This window comes from Athene noctua, chromosome 4 (assembly GCF_965140245.1).
Source record: "Athene noctua chromosome 4, bAthNoc1.hap1.1, whole genome shotgun sequence".
Lineage (NCBI taxonomy): Eukaryota > Metazoa > Chordata > Aves > Strigiformes > Strigidae > Athene > Athene noctua.
The window spans coordinates 37,772,459-37,795,545 of NC_134040.1; the positions used below are offsets into that span (position 1 = coordinate 37,772,459).

Sequence of the window (23,087 nt, forward strand, 5' to 3'; positions counted from 1 at the left end):
CAAAGCTAACGCTTAGGAAAGGGAAAGTGGAGCTTTGGACCCTAAATGGCTGCGCTCTGCCCGAGAAGTGAGGGTTTAGACACTAAAAATGAAAGTCTGAATGTGGGGGGCAGCACTGGTGAGGAAGGCATGAGTGCCGCGGTCGGTGACCGTGGTGTGGAGGGGCTGGTGGGGGCCGATGGGGCGCGGGGCCAAGTGGGGCACGTCCAGCCACAGGTCGTACACCTGCCCCCTCTCTGCGTTCAAAGAGGGGGCGTTCAGGGGGCTGAAATCGGGGTGTCTGTCCTCGTGATAAGAAACTAATCGCTTGTCATTACAGTAAACGTGTGTTTGTGTGGTCAAAGTGTACAAATACACCAAAGTCCTTTGGGGCAGGGTGCTGGCGGGGTGGAATTCCCACCCAGCACCCCTCTTTGTGCACACAGGGAATCAATCCATCCCTCTGCTCGGGGGGGGTTAGCGTCCAGCACGCCGGGTAAACGACCCCACTTGTGGGACAATACTGGGACCCCCCCATCGCCCCTGCTCACAGGAGGAGCCCCCAGCCCCGCCAGCCCCTCCTGCTCCGCTCACCAGCTCAGGGGCCCCATCCTCCCCTTCTCACCACGGTCAGGCTGCTGCGAGGCCACCTGGGCTGCGGGGAGGGGATGTGGGGGAGGATGGCGGGCCGCCCCAGGACAAGCAGCACCCGCCAGCGCTCCTCAGCCACCCCACCGTCATCCCGGCCGAGTCGCCGCCACGTCCTCGTCACCGTCGGTCGGACGCCGCCAGCGATGGAGGCGAGAAGCCCGGTGGGCCATGACTGCCGTCTACTCACACTCTCCCCCTGCTCCAGCCGTGGGTCCCCCACGGGGTCACAGCCTCTTTTGGGCATCCCCCTGCTCCAGCGTGGGTCCTCCCAGGCTGCAGGAGGGCATCTGCCCCACCGTTACCCTCCCTGGGTGCAGGGCACAGCTGCCTCACCACGGGCTGCCCCACGGGCTGCAGGGGAATCTCTGCTCCGGCGCCCGAAGCCCCTCCCGCCCCTCCTTCTGCCACGACCTTGGGGTCTGCATAGGGATTTCTCTCACATCCCTGCTGCAGGTTTTCCAGCAGTTTCTTGGGGGTTTTCCCCCCCGCTTCATAAATAGCTGCTCACAGAGGCACTGCCACCAGCGCTGATGGGCTCAGCCTTGGCCAGCAGCGGGGCCGACTTGGAGCCGGGGAAGCTTCTAGCAGCTTCTCACTGGAGCCACCCCTGTAGCCCCTCGCCTTCTGCCAGACCCCCCCACACCAACCCAACCCGACGCCCAAACTGCATTTACCCTATTGTGCCCAAAATCTGGGATAAAAATTACTTATCGACACCAATGTGATGCAGATAAGCAGACACTTCTTTATTGACAGCCGGACGTGTAGGGGAGTGCTCTCACCAACAACACGTGCCGAGCACCAGAATCACACACCTTATATAGACTTACTCATACATATTCATTAAGTCTTCATACATAAACATACAGTTTCCAAGAAATCATTAACATATTCTCCTCCTATTTCCGAATCTGTGCAGTAAAGTGTAGAAATGTCTAGAAATGGGTCTGGGGTGTAATGTGAGCAAGTGGTCCATGGGTCAGTGGTCGCGATCTCCCCCTGCTAGAATTACCTTTTGCTTAAGGACACAGTTTTCTTGGCAAGTACCTGCAAGCTGTTACGGTTACTTCCCTCAGTTCCCATTAATCCTGGACCTTGACAACTACTTGCATTCTTCCAGTCCTGTGTATGTATTATAAATCAGTTTACAAATTACCTCGTGTTTTGTTACCTAGGCTCTAACCGTTCCCATTGGACAATTATGACCAATCCCTTCGGCCTTGGTACGGGGCTGTACAGGGGATTTTAGAGTAGCAGTCGGTTGCTAGATTCAAAATACAATAAATGTAAAATGATTTTTACTAAAATATCTCTTAATTCTAAACATATTAAAATCAAACACAATTTAATTTCATTTGTTAATAAAATCACTAACACTATCGCCCCGCTATTAAGGAATGCTAGTGCTAAAAAGAGAGCTTTCTCTGAACAGATCACATTTAACAGAGAAAAACAAAGAAGCAAATGTGCTGAATTTAGAAAAGTTTTCTTCTTCTCTGAGCATAAATTGGCAGGGAGGTTGAACTTGGGAGAATCCAGAGGACTCTTATCTACTTGCTAGCTAATTATCACACTATACCTACCAACTACTCTAAACAGAAAACGGAAACAGACCAACGGGATGGAATTGTACTTAGCCCATCAAGTCCCAAACCACCAGGAATCTTGTGTCTTGAATGGCACTTAACAGGTGCTCTCCTTTAGCCCTGAAGGAACATGTGTCCTGTCCAAGGAAAACAGCTAACTAATGAACAGATAAACTGAGTATATAAATATATAAATTTTTAAAAAATATATATATTATTCATATTCCTTCCATTAAAAGTAAAAAAATAATGTCCTATTTCTTCATGGGGGATAGTCATTGTACTGTGTCTGGCTGATCTGGAATTGGTTTTCCCCTACAGCAGCCCCATGGTGCTGTGGTTTATGCTGGGAGCTGGCAGGGTGTTGGCAGCCCCCTGGTGTCGCGGCTGCTGCTGAGCGGTGCTTACACAGCACCAAGGCTCTTTCTGATATTTCCCCCAGTGGGACGGGGTGGGCAAGATCTTGGGAGGGGACACAGCCAGGACAGCTGACCCCAGCTGCCCAAAGGGACATTCCAGACCATGTGACGTCTGCTCAGTATAAAGCTGGGAGAAAGGAGGAAGGGGCTGGGGTCACCCTTGGTCCTCCGAGGCAACCACTCCGCGTATGGGAGCCCTGATCCTGAGAAGGCCCGACAGCGCCTGCTCATGGGAACTAGAGAATGAATCTGTTTGCTTTTCTTCACTTCCGCACGCGGACATTTGCTTCGCTTTGTTTCGCTTTGCTTATATTAGAACTGCTTTTGTTTTACCCATAAGGGCTGGTCTATCTTATTTACTTTCCCCTCTTTGCCCTGTTGACAAAACAAGGGGAAATGGGGGGAAGTGATAGAGTGACTTGCTGGGTACCTGCCATTTAGCCAAGGTCAAACCACTACACTCATCTACTAGAGACTGCTGATGTGTCCTTTAAAGATATAGCAAGCAGTTCCTGTGGTGGTATTTTTTTCTCCCCCCAGTGTTTCTGTAAATCATCTGACAAGTAGCTGGTCAAAAGCAATGTAGATGTCTCTGGCTCTTGAAAATCTTGTCCCTTGGGAGTGCCAGCCGCATGGGGGGAGCTTCCTCCTACAGGCTGTGTGGGCTCTGAAGGGTGTCTGGCCTCTTAGACAAGAGATGCCAGGCTGCTCCAGCCGCTCCCATCCTCTGGCAAAGAGGTATCACTGGGCTCAAACAACTTGTTCTGGTTGGGTGCAGAGAGGACCTGTTCCTGCCCCTGGGGACAGTCCATGTGCTGCCCGTCTGCTGTCAAGGCCACATTGCCTGTTGTGGCCTTGTTTGGAGGTGTGAGCTTCAGGGCTGCTTGTGCTTGTGCCCTGCTGGATTGGAGTTCAGGTCGCTGGTGAATTCTTCAAGCCCTTCCAGCAGCTGCTGCGACTCCACGCTGGTGTTGAGGATGTTCTTAGAGGTGGGAGCCGAAGCAGGTGGGCTGGTGACGTGCTGTGCTTCTGGCTGGGCTCTTTTGGTGAAGGTTGGTGGAGCTGCACTGGGGTCATTGCACACGAACTAACTAACCAATGAACTAATGAAATAACTAACGGCCTAACAAACTAACCAACTACCCTCCCAGTACAGAGTTTGCCCTGCTCTCCGTTCCTCTCCGGACGCTTCCTTGGTGGGAAAACAGAATTACGGGTCAGAGAACTCACACCGGCAGAACAATCACAGGACCACACAAAGGGGCCCCTCACACTTATTACTCACACAGAATGACAAATAATACAAACATCAAAACACCACTCAGAATATATAAAGCCATTGCTCGTTGATGATGTGGTGCTGACAGACAAGAGATGCCGCATCACAGAGTCAGCACCTGCTGTACAAACTGCCGGTTTTGTTGTTCAGGGCAGGGCACAGGCTGAGACCGTGGTGCCGGGCTTGGCTGCAGGCAGTCACTCTGTGACAAGGGGTGCTCAGGGAGGCCCAGGGCCGCCACCGCCAACTCCGCACTTGCAGGTGGGGGGCACGAATTCTGAGTACTGCCATGAGCGATTGCCTCCAGTATACCTGTTGTAAATGAGTTTTTAAGTCTGTCCTCTTAATGCTTTTCTGTCGTTCTTTAATAACAGAAAAATGAAATCCTTATCAGCAGGTAGTGGACATGTGGAAGGGGCTGGCAGCTTTTCTGGAGGTGTTTCAGCCACAACTGTAGGATCCATCCGAGAATCAGATCCACTAGGTGAGGTGGCATCGGCTGAAGCTGCCATAGCAGTCCCATCATTTTTTAACTGTTTCAGGGGTTGATGTACCAGTTGCCATGTAGTTAAAGATGATGCAGCGATGGCATTCTTCCTTATGGGCACCTCAAATAAGGTGTTCCCTGCCTCTTTCCATTTTTCAAGTTCAAACGCAGGCAGTGCATCAGCAGCGACCCCATTCCTTTTGCACCAAATAAGCGAAGTGCACAGGGCTTTTTCCTCATCAGAGGGAGGTGGCGGAGCAGAGGGCTCCATGATGGGAGGCAAAGCGGGGGATGCCTGAGGGGCTTTCTGCTAATTCCGTCTTTGTGGAGGAAACAATTCATCTCGTGCTTCCTCATCAGAGTCCTCACACAAATCCCCTCGCGCTCAACCACAGCTACATTTAGGATGGGCTCCCCTCGCTAGGTGTATATTTCGACCTCTTGCTGCTGAGACCCGGACCGTGGACGCCCCTGGATTAGAAGGGGTTTCCCCTGAGCTTTCTTCACCTTAAAGTCCTTTAAAGTCTCTTTTAACAACCTCCACATCATAAGAAGGTTGGTTGCATTCTTATTACCCTGAGAGGCACACTAAAGCAATTTCTGTCCCAATTCTTCCCATTTGTTCAAACTACATGCAGGAACAGCACTAGCTTCATATCCTTGCGCTTTACTCCAACTAAGCATTCGCCTTAGCCCAAATTTACTAGTCTTAACACCTTTATGGCTAAGTAATGCTTTCCATGTCGACAGCATTGTTTCCTCTTCTTTCATTAAATGCTGTCCCATAACTGTGGTCCCATTCCCGGTGGCTCACCTTAATAGGTGTCAAAGTTCAGGTCCGGACCAGGCAGATTCCAACTGCTCCCAGCTTCATCGGGCTCCGTCTCCGCTGCAAGTCGTCATGCAGCCCACAGAGAGTCTCTCTGTGTCGAAATCACGTCATCTTCAAATAATGACATCGGGGTCACCATTTGTCGCAGTAGAGACAGACACGACAAGCAAGTGATGCAGGCAAAATGTCTATAGCTATTATTCTCCAAGTCCTTCTTTTATATCTGCTTTACAAAACTGTGTGCTCATTTGATTGGTTACATCGTTGTCTTTTAACATTGCTATAGGTTAATTTTTACTCTTCGCTCCTTAATAGGTGCGAGACTGCAGCTCTTCCATCCTGCTTCTTTGATCACTGTTCCTCTTACCTTGCTTACTCAGCAAATGTTCCTCTTTTCAAGGGTACACTGGAATCTTACCAAGGCAAAACTCTTCTTCAGTCAGGCTGGTGGCAGACCTGCTGCCTCCCCCAACATTTCACGGTTTGTTTTTTACTGAGGTACTGGTAATGTGATTATGTTTTTTTTTTCCTTAAAAGGGAATCTGGAGCCCTCGGAAAATACCTAATCCAGACTGTTTTGAAGATCTTCACCCATTTGAGATGACCACTGTCAGTGCTATTGGCTTAGAACTCTGGTCTATGACATCCAGTATCTACTTTGATAACTTCATTATATGCTCATAAAAAGAAGTAGCAGATGGCTGGGGCTTAAAGAAATTAGTAGCAAGCGCTAATGAGGTGTAAACTTTACTATGTTCTTGATAGCCAAAAGTAGTGAGGAAGTTGTGTTGAAAGAATTTTCTGTTGATTAATACTGACAAAATATTAATTTGTCTGCAATTAATAATCTTGCTAATTAACTCTGATAAGTTTTTTTCTCATTGTTTGGTGCTTTACCTTTGAAATCCTCTTGAAATTAAAAATTAAATTTAAAGGGTACAACATTTTACTTCAACACCTAGTGAAAAATTTGCTTTATTATAGTTAATGAGTCTTCTGCTGTTCATAGTGGTACTAGAAATTCATTACCTGTCAACATACGGAAGCTGAGTTACACTCAAAGACCTCTTTTTTCCCTTTTCTTTTCTTTTCTTTTCTTTTCTAATTCTGTTTTATATGTTCTTTACACATTTCCCTCCCATGAAGAGTGGACAAATAGTGGGGTTTTTTTCCGTTTAATAGTTTTAGGCTTTTGGCTGCTTAGATATATTTTATGCAACTCTAAAAATAGTGCACGTCTGTTTATGGAGCTGCATCTGTTCTTCTGTCTCTATGTGTGCATCCACATTTTGTTTGTATACTGCACTTGGCCAGGTGCCACGGCTTTTTTTCTGGGTGCTGTAGGATGAAGTTCTGCTGACATACAGGATCGTGAGCCCCTCTAGTGGCTGCCTTTACTGAGTACAGTTTCTTTTGAACAGTTCTACGTTTTCTTTGAGTGGCAAGAGCAGGCCTGCAATTGTGGGAAAGTTGTGGTGGCAGATGTGGCTGAATCCTGACAGCTGCTGTTTGTCACAGGATGAGCAAATAGCAACAGCATATCTGCCTGTGTGATTAGGAAAGCCACCTTCTCCCACAACCTTGTCCATTTCTCAAAAGTACATTAAATAACAATTTGAATTAAGACCTAACAGATCTTTCTGATCAGCATTAGAATCATAGAATCATATGATTATGAAATGATACCATACTCCTACAGAAACTTTAGCTATATCTTTATATATTTCCAGTTAAGCCTTAAAAAGAGAAGAAAATGTGCCACTTTTCTAGGACATAAATATGTACTGTGTTTAAGTTGTGAAGTTCACCTTGCTCTTTGGAGCTTTTTAATTGTAATAACCTATGGCAATCATAACTTTTGATGACATTGTCACAAGAGAAAATAATAAATTTAAGTTTTAAGGCTGTGCATTAGTTTAAAATGACCTTATAATACTTGAAAGGCAGAATATCACAACAACAACAAAAAGAGCATTTGGATTTACAGTTCAATTCATACTACACATTCTAATGGTAACTCCAAACAGTTCTGAATCAACAAACTAGTATGTGGTAGACATAAACCAGACAGAGAAATCTATAAAAATTATCTGTAGTTATAAATTACTTGACGAGGAGGGAAGCTTAGCTTAATGTTGTATAGGCTATAACTGTTATGTCCAAAAGAGACATGATCAGAATCAAATAACATAAAACAAGTTCTTGTGGCTGGAGCACTGGCTGAAAGAGGCTTAGAGACACCAGAAGAGAATACCAATTTTTTTTATGGCTATCAATATTTCTGGTATTTCCTTCCTTCTTTTCTTTTCTTTCACAGACCCACAGTTTCATACGCAATAGAAAGCTCTGCATATGTGTCTTAATAAGAATTTCTTGGGCAGCGAAATCTGCCTGCATTTGAGAATATGGCTGATGCCATGATGACACATGCCCTGGGCTGCCTAGGAGCCTACTTTACAAAAGCAGTCTTCAGGGAAGAGCTGCAGATGCACCCTTTAAAGAGCTTTAACAGTGAGAAGGAAAGGCAGTGGCTGGAGTTACATAGTTCATCTCACAAATATTGGCATGATGGTTGGTGTCCAGAACAAACGTGGAGCTTGAAATGACGATGGCAACATTTGGCTAGGAGGAAGGCTTTGATGATGAGTCATCTGGTGATGCAGTGTCACATGAAAATGTTATAATCAGACAAAGCCAATTTTTATAAAAATATATAATTTTATTTGGGTCCAATCAATTTAGGGTGGGAAGCAATAGGCAAAGCAGCGCTGGGTGCATGGAGAGCCGCAACTCTGCCACACGCACCCCGAGTTCAAAAAAACAGAGGTTTTTTATACTTCTGTGCCACCATCTTTAACCAATCCTCTCTCATCAGATGATTGTCCTGCTTTTTCTCCATTGGGTCCTTTGAGATGCTTGAGTCTTTGTCCTCCTCCTACGGGGTCTTTTGGAAGTCTCGAAGCCTTGGTCTCTTGGCGCGCTTTTCTCCTATTGGATCTTTTAAAAGCCTCATGATTCCATCTTTTGGCGGGTTTTTCTTCAAGCAGCAGTTACAGGTTATCTCTAGGGGGGGGGGGGGGCGTGTTCCGAGAAGCGGTTACATATTAGGTCTAGGTGATGGGGTTTCCAAGAAGCGGTTTACCTATCAGCTCTAGGTGATGGAGTTTCCAAGAAGCGGTTTACCTATCAGCTCTAGGTGATGAGGTTTCCAAAAAGTAGTTACATTTTTCCACCCGAATGGCATACTTTATATTTTATCCATATGTATTCAAACATTCATTGTAATATAGGTTATAGTAACTGCAAATCATTTCAAAACCCACACAGGGTACCATATTCTATTTTTACAATACTTTAGACAGCAGGATAGTGTGGTTTAACATTTACAGATCATTCAAACCTATCATACCCGCCTTGCTTAACTTAGCAAATTAGTTATAATAGTTTATTACACAAACATCCCAGTTTGTCAGCAGCTGGGCAGCTACAACAACTTCCACATTCCTCGTGATCCCTCAGGGAATCACTTTTGTCTCAGCCCTCTCCCACACATTTCAAATATCGGTGTCACGGATAATGTTTTAAAAGCTCATAAACCGTACACTGCCCAGAGTGTAAATATACAACCTGAGGGGAGTCAGAAAGCTCCTCAGGGCAGTAACCCTGTACCTGCTGTGTTCAGCAGGCCTGAGTGAGGCTCAAAAAATCAAGAATTAATGCCACAGCTGCCACATCCAACAATCCCCCCAGCATAGATCAGCTCACTAGAGTGATTCTCCAGTTATAATAAAGGGGCTTTGTTCACTTGAGCTAAATTGCTGTCATCAGTAGTGGAGAAAAAGCCCCTTTTCTGGCCTGAGCACTGGCCACAGGTGTGTGGAGCACCATGCCACCCCTATGTGTAAACATGAGGTCCCACTGGCCGTGGCCATGACGCTAAAGTCTGTGTAAAACAAGCCACAGGCGGGAGCGCGCCACTCCCCACGTAACTGAATTTTTTGGCCTCTCCCAGCAACTTCCTCTCTGGGTGAGGCAGAGGCAGATTGTGGCGGGAAAACCTCTCCCGCGTCGGGCCGGTCGGCGTCGCCAGGCCAAAGCCGAGCTGCAGCCTGGGAAAGAGCTCGGGCGCCCACGGACAGAGCCGCGATTGGCTCAGGCCTCACGGAGGGGGCCCTCGATTGGCGGGGCTGCCTGCCAGCCGTCCCGCCCACAGCCGCGCCGCGGCGCCTGGCTGAGGTCGCGCGGTGCGCGCGGGGCTTAGGCCGGGCCGCGCCGGGCCGGGCCACGCTTTGCTGCGCTCTGATTGGCTCGGCCGGAACGGCGGCACCTGCTCCTCGGCGCCCACCGCCGCGCATGCGCGGGCTTGGCTGCCCGCAGGGAGCGGTGGCCGGGTTTGGCTGACGGGGTGAGGAGGGGACGTCGCCGCCGGTAAATCCGCCCGCCGCGGGCAGGGGCTGGGCCGGCTGCCGCCTCTCGCCCCGCGCCGGGGCTGGCCGGCGGCGCCGGGCGGATGCTCTTTGCGTTGCGGTGTTTGATAACTAGAGCGGGGGGCGGCGGCCGCCGCCGGGCCCGCGGCGGGAGGGTGAGTGTGGGCTCCCTGCAGCGCCCGTCCGGGTGTCCGCCGGCGCTCCGTGTGCGGTGGGGGGTCAGCGGCCGAGTGGGGCCCCTCGCCTTACTGGCCGCTCGGGGGGGCGGGAAGCGCGATCCTGGGCTGTGGGCGCCTGCGGCTCGCCCGCCCCGCCCGGCCAGTGGCCCTGGCGGTGGGTTTCGGGGTCGCGGGTGGGGTGGGGGGCGCCTCGACGGAGGAGCGCGGGGGGGGCTCCGGCGGCGGCCGGTCCTCCCTTCGCAGTGTTCCGAAAAGCCGTTTTCCTAGAAAAATGCGGGAGGCGGGTTCGTGCTGGGCACTGCCTGAACGCCGAGCGGCCGCTTGATTCATCCTCTTTTTTGGTTTGTTTTTTTTGGGTTTTTTTTGTTTGTTTGGTTGGTTGGTTGGTTTTTGGGTGTTTTTTTTTTTAATTGGAAAATAGCCTCTTCCCGGAGCTTTCACTCAAATTAACTAGTAACGAAATAGCTTGAGTAATGGCTAAATTACACATTCACTTCAGTACAGTGTTTCTAACGCTTCAGCAAAAGATAGGAAAGTACAATTTTCACACAAAATAAAAAGTTGTGTAAGAATTCCTGGATGCTTTTCATGGAGCAGTTTGAGCTCGGTGTGTCTTTGGTCAGGTTGATGCCGGTGCAGCTCTGTGGGGGAGGAGTAAGGCAGCACGGGGTTATGGGTGGAACAAGGGGGGCGTGGGGGGGAAATCCCACTTTCTGTTGCACTGGATGGAATCGGTGTTTGGCCGCAGGAAAAGCCCCTGTGTTGGTACCGGATGGAGGAGCCTTAGACCTGAGCGAGAAACGCTGTTAATGGCATCTTACTCCCTTCTGTTTGAGAACACAGACCTTGGAGAGTTTTGTGAAAAAGGCATGACCCTCTTCAGAGTCCAGGGAAAAGTTCTGCAAGATCATAACCTCTGTTTAGATCTGCATTAAGTGGAATAACAGTGCCATTAATTTAATGGTATGCGTAGAATATGCAACAGATCATGGTGCTGACGTTTGAAGGTTTGACATGCTTGCACTGTGTAACCACCTTCAGAAATCAAATCATTCTGGTGGGAAGAGACCCCAGAAGGACTCTACTCCAACCTGCTGCTCACGGCAGGGTCAGCTCGGAGGCCCCTTCAGGTTGCTTAGAGCTTTATCTGGTTGGTCTTGGAAAACCTCAAGGACTGAGACTGGGTGGTCTGTACCACTACTTGCCTGCCTTCATGGGGAAAAAATTTTCTAATATTCAGTCAGAATGTTCTTTCAGTTTATGCTTGTCTTTCCTAAATACTAGTATGTATCTCAGAAACTGGCTCGTTGCTTTAGGTGTAATATTACACAGATGTTGCAGCACTGTTGCTGGTCCCAAGAGCATGCTTTGCAAGTCTCTTCTGATGCATAGATGTGTGGTAGTTATCCATGTTCCCATGGTAAAGTGTGATCAAGCTGTACAAAAATTAAGTTTAAAATTACAGATCTGAAGTTATTTATTTATATATATATATATATATATATGACAGAATTGTTTGTGTGTTTATCTAGAGAAAGCTGAATATAAGCTGCCCATCCCAAATGGAACAATTGGGAAGCCTGTTTTGGAGGTGAATTATTACTGGATGTATTTCTGTGACTCAACTTCTATGCATACAGCTTTTCAAACTGAAGAACGGTTACACAGTTCTCTCATGGCTCATACTATACCTATATCACATGCCTAATTGAAACTCCTGTCAAGATGTATGGCTTTACAATTACGTATTTGCTGTAGGTCCCTGAAGGGTGCTTTGTAAACATGCTCAGTGTTTGTGTGAGTGCCACAGACTGGAATAACTTAATTTGTTCTGCTGAGGAACTTTTTAACAGTGGGGATCCTTTGGCATGTTTTCATGGTCATTTTGATTAAAGAATAAGAAGAGTTTTTCAGAGGTCTTCATCTGTTAATTAGGGAAGTTCAGTAGGTTTTAAACAATTAAATGTGTAGTATGAAATTCTACTTTTGAGACCAGAAACTCGTCTTCAGTTTAGTTGAAAGATTTATTTTACATTCTCAGACTGTAGTGCTGGCAGAGTTCACAAAAGTAAAAGATGTAATGGTCTTGTTTAAAACCGTCTTTGCCTGGCAATTGAGTCATAACTGTAGTTCTTCTTGATAACATATTTCAGTGTTTCTGGGATTATTCTAAAAGTGTGTCATAAAATCGAAGATCAAAAGGGTGCCTTCTTGGAGGCAAAATTAAGAGATTGAAGACAATGAAATTAGGAATGTCATAGGCTAGGATTGTGGGATTAGTGATAAGACTTGACATGAAGTGAAAGCATTAGGAGTTCTGGAAGGGAGGTGTATGGAAAGGTGAGTACTAGTCGGATTTCTTGGATGCTCTTGCTAGGCTGAGTAGGGGACAAAAGTGGGTGAAGCTCATTACAGTAAAACTGCAGCTATATAAGTGAAAGGCATTTTGGATCGTACGCAAAATACACCTAAAATGTATTGACAAAGAAACATGTATCTCCATCTGCTTTAGGAGAAGAGGGGGAGATGATCTGTGTGACAAACTATGGTTTGGAAATAAGGTAGGCAAGTTTTATACTGAAAAAGCAAGTTTAATACCTGGTTAATAAATGCCACTTTAGCAAAGAGCTAAGGAGTCCTGGAAGGTGTTGATACAAAATTCGTCAACTGTTTGTCCTAACACAATGATAAACAAGAAAATGGAGTGGTGCAAAGTGTGATCACCTCCAAAGGTGTTCAAAAGTACACCAAAAGATGGAATGTTCATATATGATAAGATTTAAATATTCAGGGCAAGATTATTTTAAGTTCTAGAATTGGCCAAGGAGGTCTATGAATTAACAATAACAATATGTGTCATTTTTAACTAAAATTAAAAACAAACAAACCCCAAAAAAAACCCCAAAACCCCTAGTAAAACTTGCAGATAACTTGTGTCTCACTGTAATGACTGAGAAAGGAGGGAACTATAGACTCAAGCAAAATGCATGGCAGGGTGAAAAATGCTGCAAGGAATGACATGGACTCTGGATAATAGTGGGGGAGAAAAAAAAGAATAGTAACATAATTAATGTCATTTTGTGGGAAATTGGTGTTTGTCTCAAGAAGGGAGGCATTTGATGATTCCCTATCATGCTGTGTGAAACACTTCCTTGTGATACTTCTGGGTTTTGGCTCCAAAAATAATCAGTGCAGTCAATATTGAACTAATAGATTTTAAACAGCATAAGGAAAAAATAATTTTATTTGTTTTTTGATATTTGTAGTACAGTCATACTGGGATGTGGAGTTTTTTAGCCCTGATACTGTTTGATCTCTGTGTTACTTGATGTAACTTGCAGGTTATAAACTGAATGATTAATAATTATTGTTGTGATTCTAATGTTTGAATTGCTTAGCAAATCTGACAAAGCCAGGAAGAGAGAGACTCACAATTCCAGTATAAGGTGGTATCTTGAATTGCTGGGATATTGAGAGTTGTAGTGGTAAACAATTTAATCTCTAGAGTGATGATGTGACATAAGAAGGTTTCTGCTTTCGCAGATGCAGAAAGCACCTCAGTAGCAGAATATTTAGTGTGGTTAGTAGTGGCTAAAAGTAATGCAAGGTTTGAAAATGTCTTAAAATAGCAAACTAAATATCAGTATTTGCCTTTCTTTTTAAACTTACTATGGATAGAAATTAATAAGAACCAAAGGATAAATACCTGTGCAGTGTTATCTAGAATCTGTTTTCCTTCTACTTCCAAATTCAGGCAAAAGCAGTTTTGGTAAGACCATTGAGTAAACTTGCATAAGCGTATGCTTGATACTACACTGTCCCAAACTGCTGCATACTCTAATACAAAACTGGATTTGTATATGTTACAGATGTGAAGCAAAAAATACTGGACACAATCTAACACTTACACAGATTAAAGATTTTCAGGTTTCCCTGAAATTAGAAAGATATTTACATTTAAGCGTAAACTTTTGTGCTTACTGTGTAATTTTGAAACAAAATGTTTTCTGAAACAATCTTATACTTCTTTTGACACAGATGGACTTGATAAAAACTCTGCACTCAAATGACTAATTCTGGCAATGGATAATAATCCATCCTAAATCTATCAGTTGTCTTTTCCCTAATGAAAGGGATGTTACTTTTTGCTGCACTGTAGAGACTGATTAAATTTTATTAGTTCTTCAGAATTTTAAGGAATGAGGAAAATGAAAGCAGTCTTCCTTAGTTCTAAAAAACACTGTGGGAATACAATGGAAGATTGGCTAGGAGGACTGCAAACATGCTCAAGTGATTTGCAGCTGGGTTGTTGAAAAATACATATATCCTACTAATTGTTGTTTAGCCTCGTGTGCTTGATGGGTAGGATGTCCGCAGTTAGGTAACACAGGCCTGTGAGAGACTTAGAGGCATCTTATCAAACATCCTTGAGATTTCTGCCCTGCTTTGGGAAAGATAAAAGCATGGGGGAAAAGTACACCTGCAGTAATCCCTGATAGATACAGGTGAAAGCATCAGGTTTGAGAGCTTTCCTTTCTTCTTTTTCTGTCTAGCAAGGCCCAAGCTCCACGGTGCCTGTGTGCCTCTGTCCAGGTGCTTGCTGCTGTGGAGATCTCCCAGGTTGTGAGGTAATGAGAATAAGTTTACTTTTTGCATTTAATCTGTGGCTTTATGGTTGTTCCTTCATCCTGCCTGTGGAAATAGCTATACACTACAGTCAAATTCTTGCAAGATTTGTGGCCTGGCAAGATAAGGGAACAGGCCACAAGCACTTCCATAGGAACAGCAGGAAGAGAAAAAGAGTCTGAGCCAGGGCTGTGTAGTAACAAATTTTTCAAATTAAGATATAGCACTTTACTAAAATACTATAGTGACAATAATTTATGTTCTTTATTTCTTACTATTTTAATGCACTACTTCTCTTGTAGATAAAGTCTGGGGTAAAATTGAAATATTATTGATAATATCCTTGCAATGATATTTAAAATTTAGAACTTTCAGTTCTTCAGAAAACCAGGATGCACTTCCAGTGGGACTGGCTGTGCTTGGGTGTCCTGATAATTAGCTCAGTGACCACAGAAACTGAAAATGAAGAAACTCCGGATGTAGATGTTGAAGTGGAGGATTTTGACAAGCAGTCTCAAGAAGCTGATGTTGGCAGAGATACATCTTCCTTAGGGGTAAGCTTGCAGAAGTCTTTATTTATAGCTTGTTTACTTATAAGATACATGGTTATAACTACTAGACAAATCTGTGAACAAATGCTTTTAAAAAAGAGTTAACACGCAGTTGACTACTGAGTGGGGTGTCAGACCCACCAGTCTGAGTTTCTCAGTTGTTGTATGTGAGATTTAGGACAAGCTTAATGAATGATTCTGCTATGCCCAAGTGTAAAATCAGATTTGCCTGTGGTAGATAGTCATGAAGAAAGTTTTGCTAGTCTGTGCTTCAATCTAGATACAGAACCTTTTGTCATAAGTCCTAACCTGACATTTCTAGAGAAGAAAGCATCTTGGTCTTCCTGAGATTTTGACTTCAGACCAGTTTCTTGATTTCATTCATCACAGCTGCCTTTTGACACTGTCTTTATTCCCGGAAAATCTTTCTGCATTTGTTATGTTGTACTTCATAATAGATGTGGGCAATATTCATAAATTATTTTTCAACTTTTACTGTGTAGCCCAACTGTAAATGTGCTAAGTAGACAGGAAAACTGAAGAGTGGAAAACATGTAGAGAAAGAAGTAGAGAGGAAGCAGAGAACTGGTGCAAGTTCTGTATTTGTTCTGGGTTTTTTGTTACATACAAGATGTGTGACAGTACTTAAGTTATGAGCTTTGAATGCAGGAAGCGATTTTTAAAATTTACAGATGTGAAATTGCCTACTGTTGGAGAGAGGCACCCAAACTGTAAAAATGGTGGGGCGGGTACATAGGAGGGCGGGAAGGTGTTTTATGCTGCTAGACGTTTCTAATGAACAAAAGCTGGTGATCTCTCTGGGTGAACTACTTCTGGAGGTATGATGGGGTATTTCAGGTTTATGATAGAGCATGTATCTGTATGTGTCTTCTAGATTGTGTACCAGACTCCTAAGCCAACTGGGGAAGTGTATTTTACAGAAACCTTTGATGGAGTATTGGCTGGGTAAGTTTATGCCTTAAAACTATACACTTCTGCTTTCAGCAGTTTAATTTCTAGTGGCAGGACTTATGTTGTATTCATTTTTCTGCTCGTATCTTTATAAAAATTAATTTTTACAGGGGTTAGAATTGGGAAGGCTGGTAATGTTTGCTCCAGATGCATCATTATGTTAAGTCAGACGGTTAACGTTTCAGGTATGTTGCTATTTTTTGTGTTTTAAGGAAGCTTTTAATAAACTCTGGGTTAATGGACATTAAGAAAAATAGTGTTATGTAAGGATTTAGCCAGCTGAGTTTAACTAGCTGCAAGGTGAATTGCATAGCCATTACACTGCAGTCACAAACTCTTTCTTCCTCTTAACATGCACTTAGATGTGTGTAGGAAGGCAGCGCCTTCAGCATTATAAATAAAACTTCTATTGGGGAAGGCATTTTTTAGCAGATATTATATTAATTTATTGTACTGCCTCCCATACTCAATAAGAGTTAGGTATTTATGAGACTACTGAAGTATTCCTCGGTAGTTTGACCTTACTGCATTGAAATTTTAGAAAAATGTTCAGGTTTATCTCAATTCTTAAGCCAGAAATTTTTACCGGTTTTCTTCCAACAGTATAGCAATGTAAGGTTTAACTGCTACTGGGTGTTGCTCAATGAAAAGGTGTGTATTGTGAGCTGAAGTCAGTTGCCACCAACGCACTGTCAATAAGAGTGAATATAATATATTTATATTTCTGGAATAGACTTGTCTTTCAGTCCTCTTTCTAACTCAGATGTGTAAAGGGTGTAGAATATCAAAGAAAAGCAATTGAGTACTAAATGTGGTCTGCATGATCACTGACTTTTCTTTTATGAATAAAGCCCGGTTGGCATACTGTCACTGGCTCAAGTTAAGTAAGCGTGCATCCAGCCAGAACCTGTGAATACAGTAGAAGTCCCTTTAGTAAGATCTGGTGTGATGAGTTGTTAGAGTACTTTGTTGTTATGAGAGAAGGTTTTAAAATGTGCAAGTCTCTGGTTTTTAATGACAAATCAGGTCTTGTTACTGGTATATGTCTTCCCTGTATACTTCGGTGCTCTGGAAAAAAATGGCTATCTCCTGATTCGTGGAGAATCGTGAAAAAAGGTGTTTTCATATGTTACTAAAATTGATGGAAAAGAAACTCTTTCTCCTGTGAAAAAGATACGTTCATTATGGTAGAAGTTAAAGCTGCCTTTTTTTTACTTCCTGTGAGAAGTCTGAGATCCAGTTACTGTAGGAGTGAGGTTATAGCACCATAAGACATGTTGAGGGTGCATGATTTAAACTGTAAGCAAAATAACATGGTAGCTGGCACCAGTAACTTTTGTAAGATCCTTTTTTCGATTGTTTCTATACTGTTCTCTTCTGTAGAGTTACAGGGAACTTCAGGCCACTGAACATTAATCTGTCATTACTCACAATTTTGTGCCTTCGTATTTTCTTATTGTTACATATTTAGACCAAATGTAGAAGGAAAATAAGTTAACAAGCTCCCATCTTCGGTGTATTGCTTGTCTTAATGATACGTCACTTCTAAATGTTAAGAAGTGCAGTACAAAATCAGTACCAATGATGACAGAAAATATTATTAAATAGAAGAGGTGATAATGGATGTTAAAAAAAAAAAAAGAAAGAAAACCAAACAACCGAAAAACTTGACTAACAAATGCAAAAACTTAACTGGGATACTTGAATGATACAATTCATCCCAATTTCTAGCTTTGTGAGATCTGTTCAAAGATTAGCTTGTCTTCCTACTAAATCTAATATTCAAAACTAGCTATAATGCTTGGGACTTTTTGGTCTAGCTGTACATAATTTACATAAGAGTAACAAGTATGGAATAAAGATATATGAGAAAATGAGAAGTATGTTGCCTTTCTTCCCTAAAATTGGGGAAAAGAGTATATATAAATTGACTGCGTAAATCACCAGAATAGAGTAGCTTTTTTGAGAATGGACTTTGAAAATCTTCTGCACGACTTGTAGAGATGTTTTATTTCCTTGTTGGTCTTTCTCCTGGTAGACGAAGGATCTAATGATGCCATTTATACTGTGGAGCTTTTCCAGCATCTCTGTTAACAGTGAACAAATCTGACTGAAATTCAAGCAGAAAAGATACTCATCCCTGAAATAGTCCATGCAGAGGATAGTTCAGAATGAACAAAAATAGTTCTTTGCAGAATTAATCATGAGAATGTAGTATTTTACTTGATAGAATGAAGAGTTCAGTGGCACTGTTGGCTTAAGATATCCCTGTGCATGGCTTGGAATAGATGTGTGAGCAGTTGAGGGTAGACTGCCCTTCCCCCCCCCCCCCCTTTTTTTTTTTTTTTCTTTTCTCCTCCAAATCAACACTTTGTGTGTAGGGTATGTGCATATCTTTTTGGTAAAATCAATTTGGCAAACTGAGTTTGCTTGTTCATAGTATCAAGAAGATCAGGAGTTTGCTTTGTTGGGATCCCCTACATGCAATATGTCTGGAATCTGTTAAGTGCATAATTGCATTTGTCATTTGGACACTTGTCCCTCTTCCTTTTGTCCTCTGCTGTGCATGTGTACTGTTATGGTCAGATAGTGTTAAGGTTTCTTTGGGTTTTTTTTCTTGTCGTATTGAAAGTTTTACACTCAAACCTTGCTATTTTCTGTGTATCTTTGACGTTCTATGCTATTTTCTGTGTATCTTCGATGTTCTATGCTTACATAATACTCTAAAGTTTTGCCAAACTCAGCTTTTATAATAAACTGAAGTTTATTCAGAATATTTGAGTTACTTTAGAGTTGTTATTGTATATTCATTTACATGCTTAGGAAGTATTTTGAGTTGCTATATTAGTCTAACTTACTTTAATTTTTCTTCTCATGTTCTTTGAACCACACAAAGTTCCATGATGCTGTCAAAATCATTATCACAGGTTCACAGTCTGGAAGCAAAAGCTAGTTTTACTGTGCTTATTAAATAATACAGCTGTGCATAGATAGTTCAATGACTGGTACACTTTTTGATTTAGGTGGGTTTTATCTAAAAGCAAGAAAGAAGACACAGATGATAACACTGCTAAATATGATGGTAAGCAGTTTTAATGTTAACTTCCACCATATAGTTTCTGATATTCTCTTTGAGGAATATCTACCCCTTATGCTGAACTTAGCTTTGAAAACCTAGATGACTTAGGTCAAAAATGTTAGTTTATATAATGACTGTTATCCTGAAACTGAGATGTGAAATGTTGCTCATTGGGTTACTTAGCATGAGGATAATATTTTTTTTTGTCATCCCAACAATCTGTTGCAGCGAGTGATACTAGAATACCTTCTGGCATCTGAACACTCAGTATTGATTGTTTATCAATAATGCTTCCTGAGAACTACTTTCTCTCAAATTGTGTCAGAGATTTACCACTTCAGTTTCAGTTGTTAAACATGTTTCTAAAGCAGCATGTTCCTACTGATTTGTGACTTGGTCTCCCAGGCTAGTCTCTGAAACAAAGTTATACTGAATGATGTTTTTCTTCAAAATACTTTTTCAGATTTTCTGTCTTTGAATGTAGGGTTCTCCAGTGGTTCTTGTACAATTTATTCTTACAGTAGTCTAAAAATAATTTGGGAAGTAATAATGAAGTTGTTTAGATGTTTTTTATCATTGGGATTTGCATTTGACTTCTAAATTCCTAGGCTAGAATTGTCTGTGTGAATGTAACTTTAAACTGTTTGACAAATGTGTGATGTGTGGCAATAATTTTGCAACCTGGATTTATTTCATTCAAGAGAAAGTGGGGAAAACAGAAGTTTCTGCTGCAAAAGTATTTCCTACTGCTCTTAATGCCAAATCAGTTAATGTTAATAGAAAGTGTTAAGCAAATGTAACTTCTAAGAATTTGGTGTGCAAAACAGCACAGATGTTTTTAGGTTTAGCAGTTACCAGAAATATCTGATAAAAATAAAGAAGTTGCAGGGGACATATCCATACAGATGAGGTGTGTATGAGAACTGAAGTCTCTCTGATTACTTGACCTCATATTACACAGAAATTGTGTCTCGTGTCAGAACAGTTGTATTTGTTGGACAATTCAACATGAACAAAGTCTGTGGTGAACAGACTTTTGAACTATTTTCCGATTTAATTTTTATTTCTGGACTTTGTTTGTCTGGCATTATTGCTTGGTCTTAGTTTCCAGGAAGGAACGCTACTGAAGAGGAGGAAATTTTCCTCCCTCCTGTTTAGCAGTGTCATCTTTAAAATATTGAGAGCTAGCATTGTCTCAATTGGCTAGAACTAACACCTTTCTGGTGAAATAGGAGAGTGGGCTTTTCTGTATAGAGCTATGCACACCCAAACTGTAAGGATCTTTTTAATTGTCTGCCACTGTCTTAAGGCTGAAATAGATTTTTACAATAAAACTCATTAAATATGAACCAGAGCTTTGAAGCAGTCTCTATATTAGCAATGCAAGCATTAGGCTTGAATAAAATGACATGTGTCAAATGAGTGCTGTAGAGAATTAGTTTGGAAAAGTGTAAGCTGGACTTGAGTAATGTTTTGTAGCCATGGTAGAATTACCAGTAATTAATTGGATGATTAATGTTTAACTTTTGACATCAGGTGTCAAGATTTCTTCCCTGCTTTGGAAGCTAGTCTTTATTTACTGTTAACTCTTTATTTTCAACAAGGCTGTGATTTCTTTACTTTAGCCTACATTTTTTAGCTAAGACTCGTGTGCGTGTGTATGTTTTAGGAAGATGGGAAGTAGAAGAGCTGAAAAAAAACACAGTGCCTGGAGACAGAGGATTAGTGCTAAAATCGGTGGCAAAGCATCATGCAATATCAGCTATGCTAACAAAAGCATTCATTTTTGATAAGAAACCTTTGATTGTTCAGTAAGTAGCCCCTCAGATTTTTTGACTTAACATTTATTATTATTAAAATCTTTACATCAAGAAAGTAGCGTGAAGCCATATAAAAAAATACTGACTTCTATATAGCATTGATCTATCATATCCAGAGCTATCAGAACTGTAAGTATGAATGATTTAATAATCAAGTAAGATTGTAGTACAGATGTTAAGAAGTGGTATTTAAACTTTTTGAAATATTTTTGCACAGAAATCTAGTATTTTACAAGATTGCTGAAAAAGCTAATTAATTTTCATTCTTACTCTAAAAGATGTAAATCATATGTAGTTTGAGTACAGTGTTTTTTCACTTAGAGAATATTTCTGTGTATCAACTTGAGTCTTGAACATGTTATAGCAGTATTAGTGATGAGCACCATGGCAATATTACTAATTTTTTTCTCTTATTCAGACTTGCTTTGATGTACTTAGACACATCCAGAAAACTTTTGTGGTTAAATTCAATGTGTCATATGGGCAGTTTCAAAGATGGCACAAACTTTACAGAACTCTTGCCCATTTCTACTTCGCTTTGATGTTTGCATGTTGGTTGATACCACCTTGAAACTTTTCTTACTGGTGGTACCAACTGTAGCAATTGCGACCATGGTGTTTTTTGACTGACATTGCTGCTGTATCAGCTTGTGTGACAATTAAACCTTTTGGTCCTATGGAAGTGTTTTGACAGTAGTGACTTATACACAGGCCTAATGTATTCATGATGAGAAGTTAATTTGTCTGATACTCGGAATGTTTTCTTTAACATGCTCTTTGCCCAGATATGAAGTGAATTTTCAAGAAGGCATTGACTGTGGTGGTGCATATATTAAACTTCTCTCCAGTAGTGATGACTTGAATTTGGTATGTCTTCATATTTAACATTTGCTGTCCGTGGTTTGTTTGAGGAATGCGTAATTGTTCTTGTGAAATGTCAATAAGAAATTCATTCCTAATGCATCCTAGATTCCTAAAAGTTTCTGAAATGTTTAAGGAGAAGATTGGGCAAAATAATAATATACATATGATTGATTATATATACACAAAACCTTCGTAATTGTGCCTTTTTTACTGGTGGAATATTCGATAATGTAGTAATTTCCATTTATTTTAATGAAACTTGTAGTTTAGTAAGTACTTAATAGAGTAAGCTATTAAGATCTATATTCACACAAATCTCAGTGTGAATTTCAGAAGGTTAGAATAAAGAGGTTTGCTATGATTCACGTACTCCTCTTAGTTCTGCATGAGTGATGTCTTCTATTCAGGACAAAGGACTTTTGTATCTGTTTAGCCTGACTTCTGCAATAATAGAAGCCACAGAATCTCAGCTTGTAACTTGTGAAACAATTTTTTTTACTGCATGGCACACAACATGGCACCTTAGAATGGGCCATGACTTGAATTTAGAAACTGAAAGTGATGGAGAATCTCTGTTCCCAGGAAAAGGTCTGAATGATCAGGTGTGACAAATCCTAAGTGCCCTAGTATGTTGGACCATTTTGTAGATTGTTTCTCAGTATGTTCGTGTGAATTTGCCAGCCCTTTCCAAACTTGTCTGCAAGACTCTTTATTACTACGCTGGTGCAATCAGTTATTTCTGGCTTAAAATGCTGCCAGTTCTGGCACATGCAAATTGATTGCTTTTAATGTTTCTGCCACTACACTGGGGTGTAGAGGTAAGCCGTCTAACCTGCGATGGAGGGTATTTTAGCAACTTTTTTTTTTTAACATTCAGAACTGGCAGTGATTTGTGGCCTAGGAGCTTGTGTAGCAGAAATGTGTTGACAGAGAGGGATGGTTGATAAATACAACAGTTGCTGCAGCTGATTTGATGGGAGGTAGTGCTTTTGGTACATATCAGCAGTTACAGAACAGGATTTGGACAGACTTGGAATGACCAGAGTGGATTCGAAAGGTTACATCGTGAGCTAGGAGGAACTTGTGTTGACTCAGCAGTATAAACATGAAGTGACAAGGGTACTTCCAATCATGAAGCAGGTTGCTGTGGCCAGCTGACTACCCTAACTGCTACAGGTTTGTGGCTAATTGGTGGTGTTGAGCCAACATTCAGTAGTATAGTGACAGAAGTTTTCAAGGCAATCACAATTACAACCTGTATAGGCTACAGGGGTTGATGGGTTTGAGATGCATCATTTGTACCAGATGTACCATTTCCTCACCAAGATTTGGGAAG

At 42.2% G+C, this 23,087-nt stretch overlaps 1 protein-coding gene across 9 annotated transcripts in view; it reads left to right on the forward strand.

Moving 5' to 3' along the window:
- The first annotated feature begins 9,530 nt into the window (after positions 1-9,530).
- Positions 9,531-23,087, forward strand: part of CLGN (calmegin) — a 31,950-nt gene continuing 18,393 nt past the window's right edge. Inside the window, exons 1-7 of one of the 9 annotated variants that reach the window (XM_074905056.1) lie at positions 9,531-9,661; positions 14,393-14,467; positions 14,832-15,019; positions 15,912-15,982; positions 19,012-19,070; positions 20,737-20,878; positions 21,673-21,754. In XM_074905056.1, coding sequence (XP_074761157.1) covers positions 14,858-15,019; positions 15,912-15,982; positions 19,012-19,070; positions 20,737-20,878; positions 21,673-21,754 — 516 coding nt within the window. In that variant the 5' untranslated portion in view covers positions 9,531-9,661; positions 14,393-14,467; positions 14,832-14,857. Of the gene's footprint in view, positions 9,816-14,392; positions 14,468-14,831; positions 15,020-15,911; positions 15,983-19,011; positions 19,071-20,736; positions 20,879-21,672; positions 21,755-23,087 lie in introns of all 9 variants that reach the window. The other 8 variants (XM_074905053.1, XM_074905055.1, XM_074905051.1 and 5 more) reach the window with 8 other exon arrangements.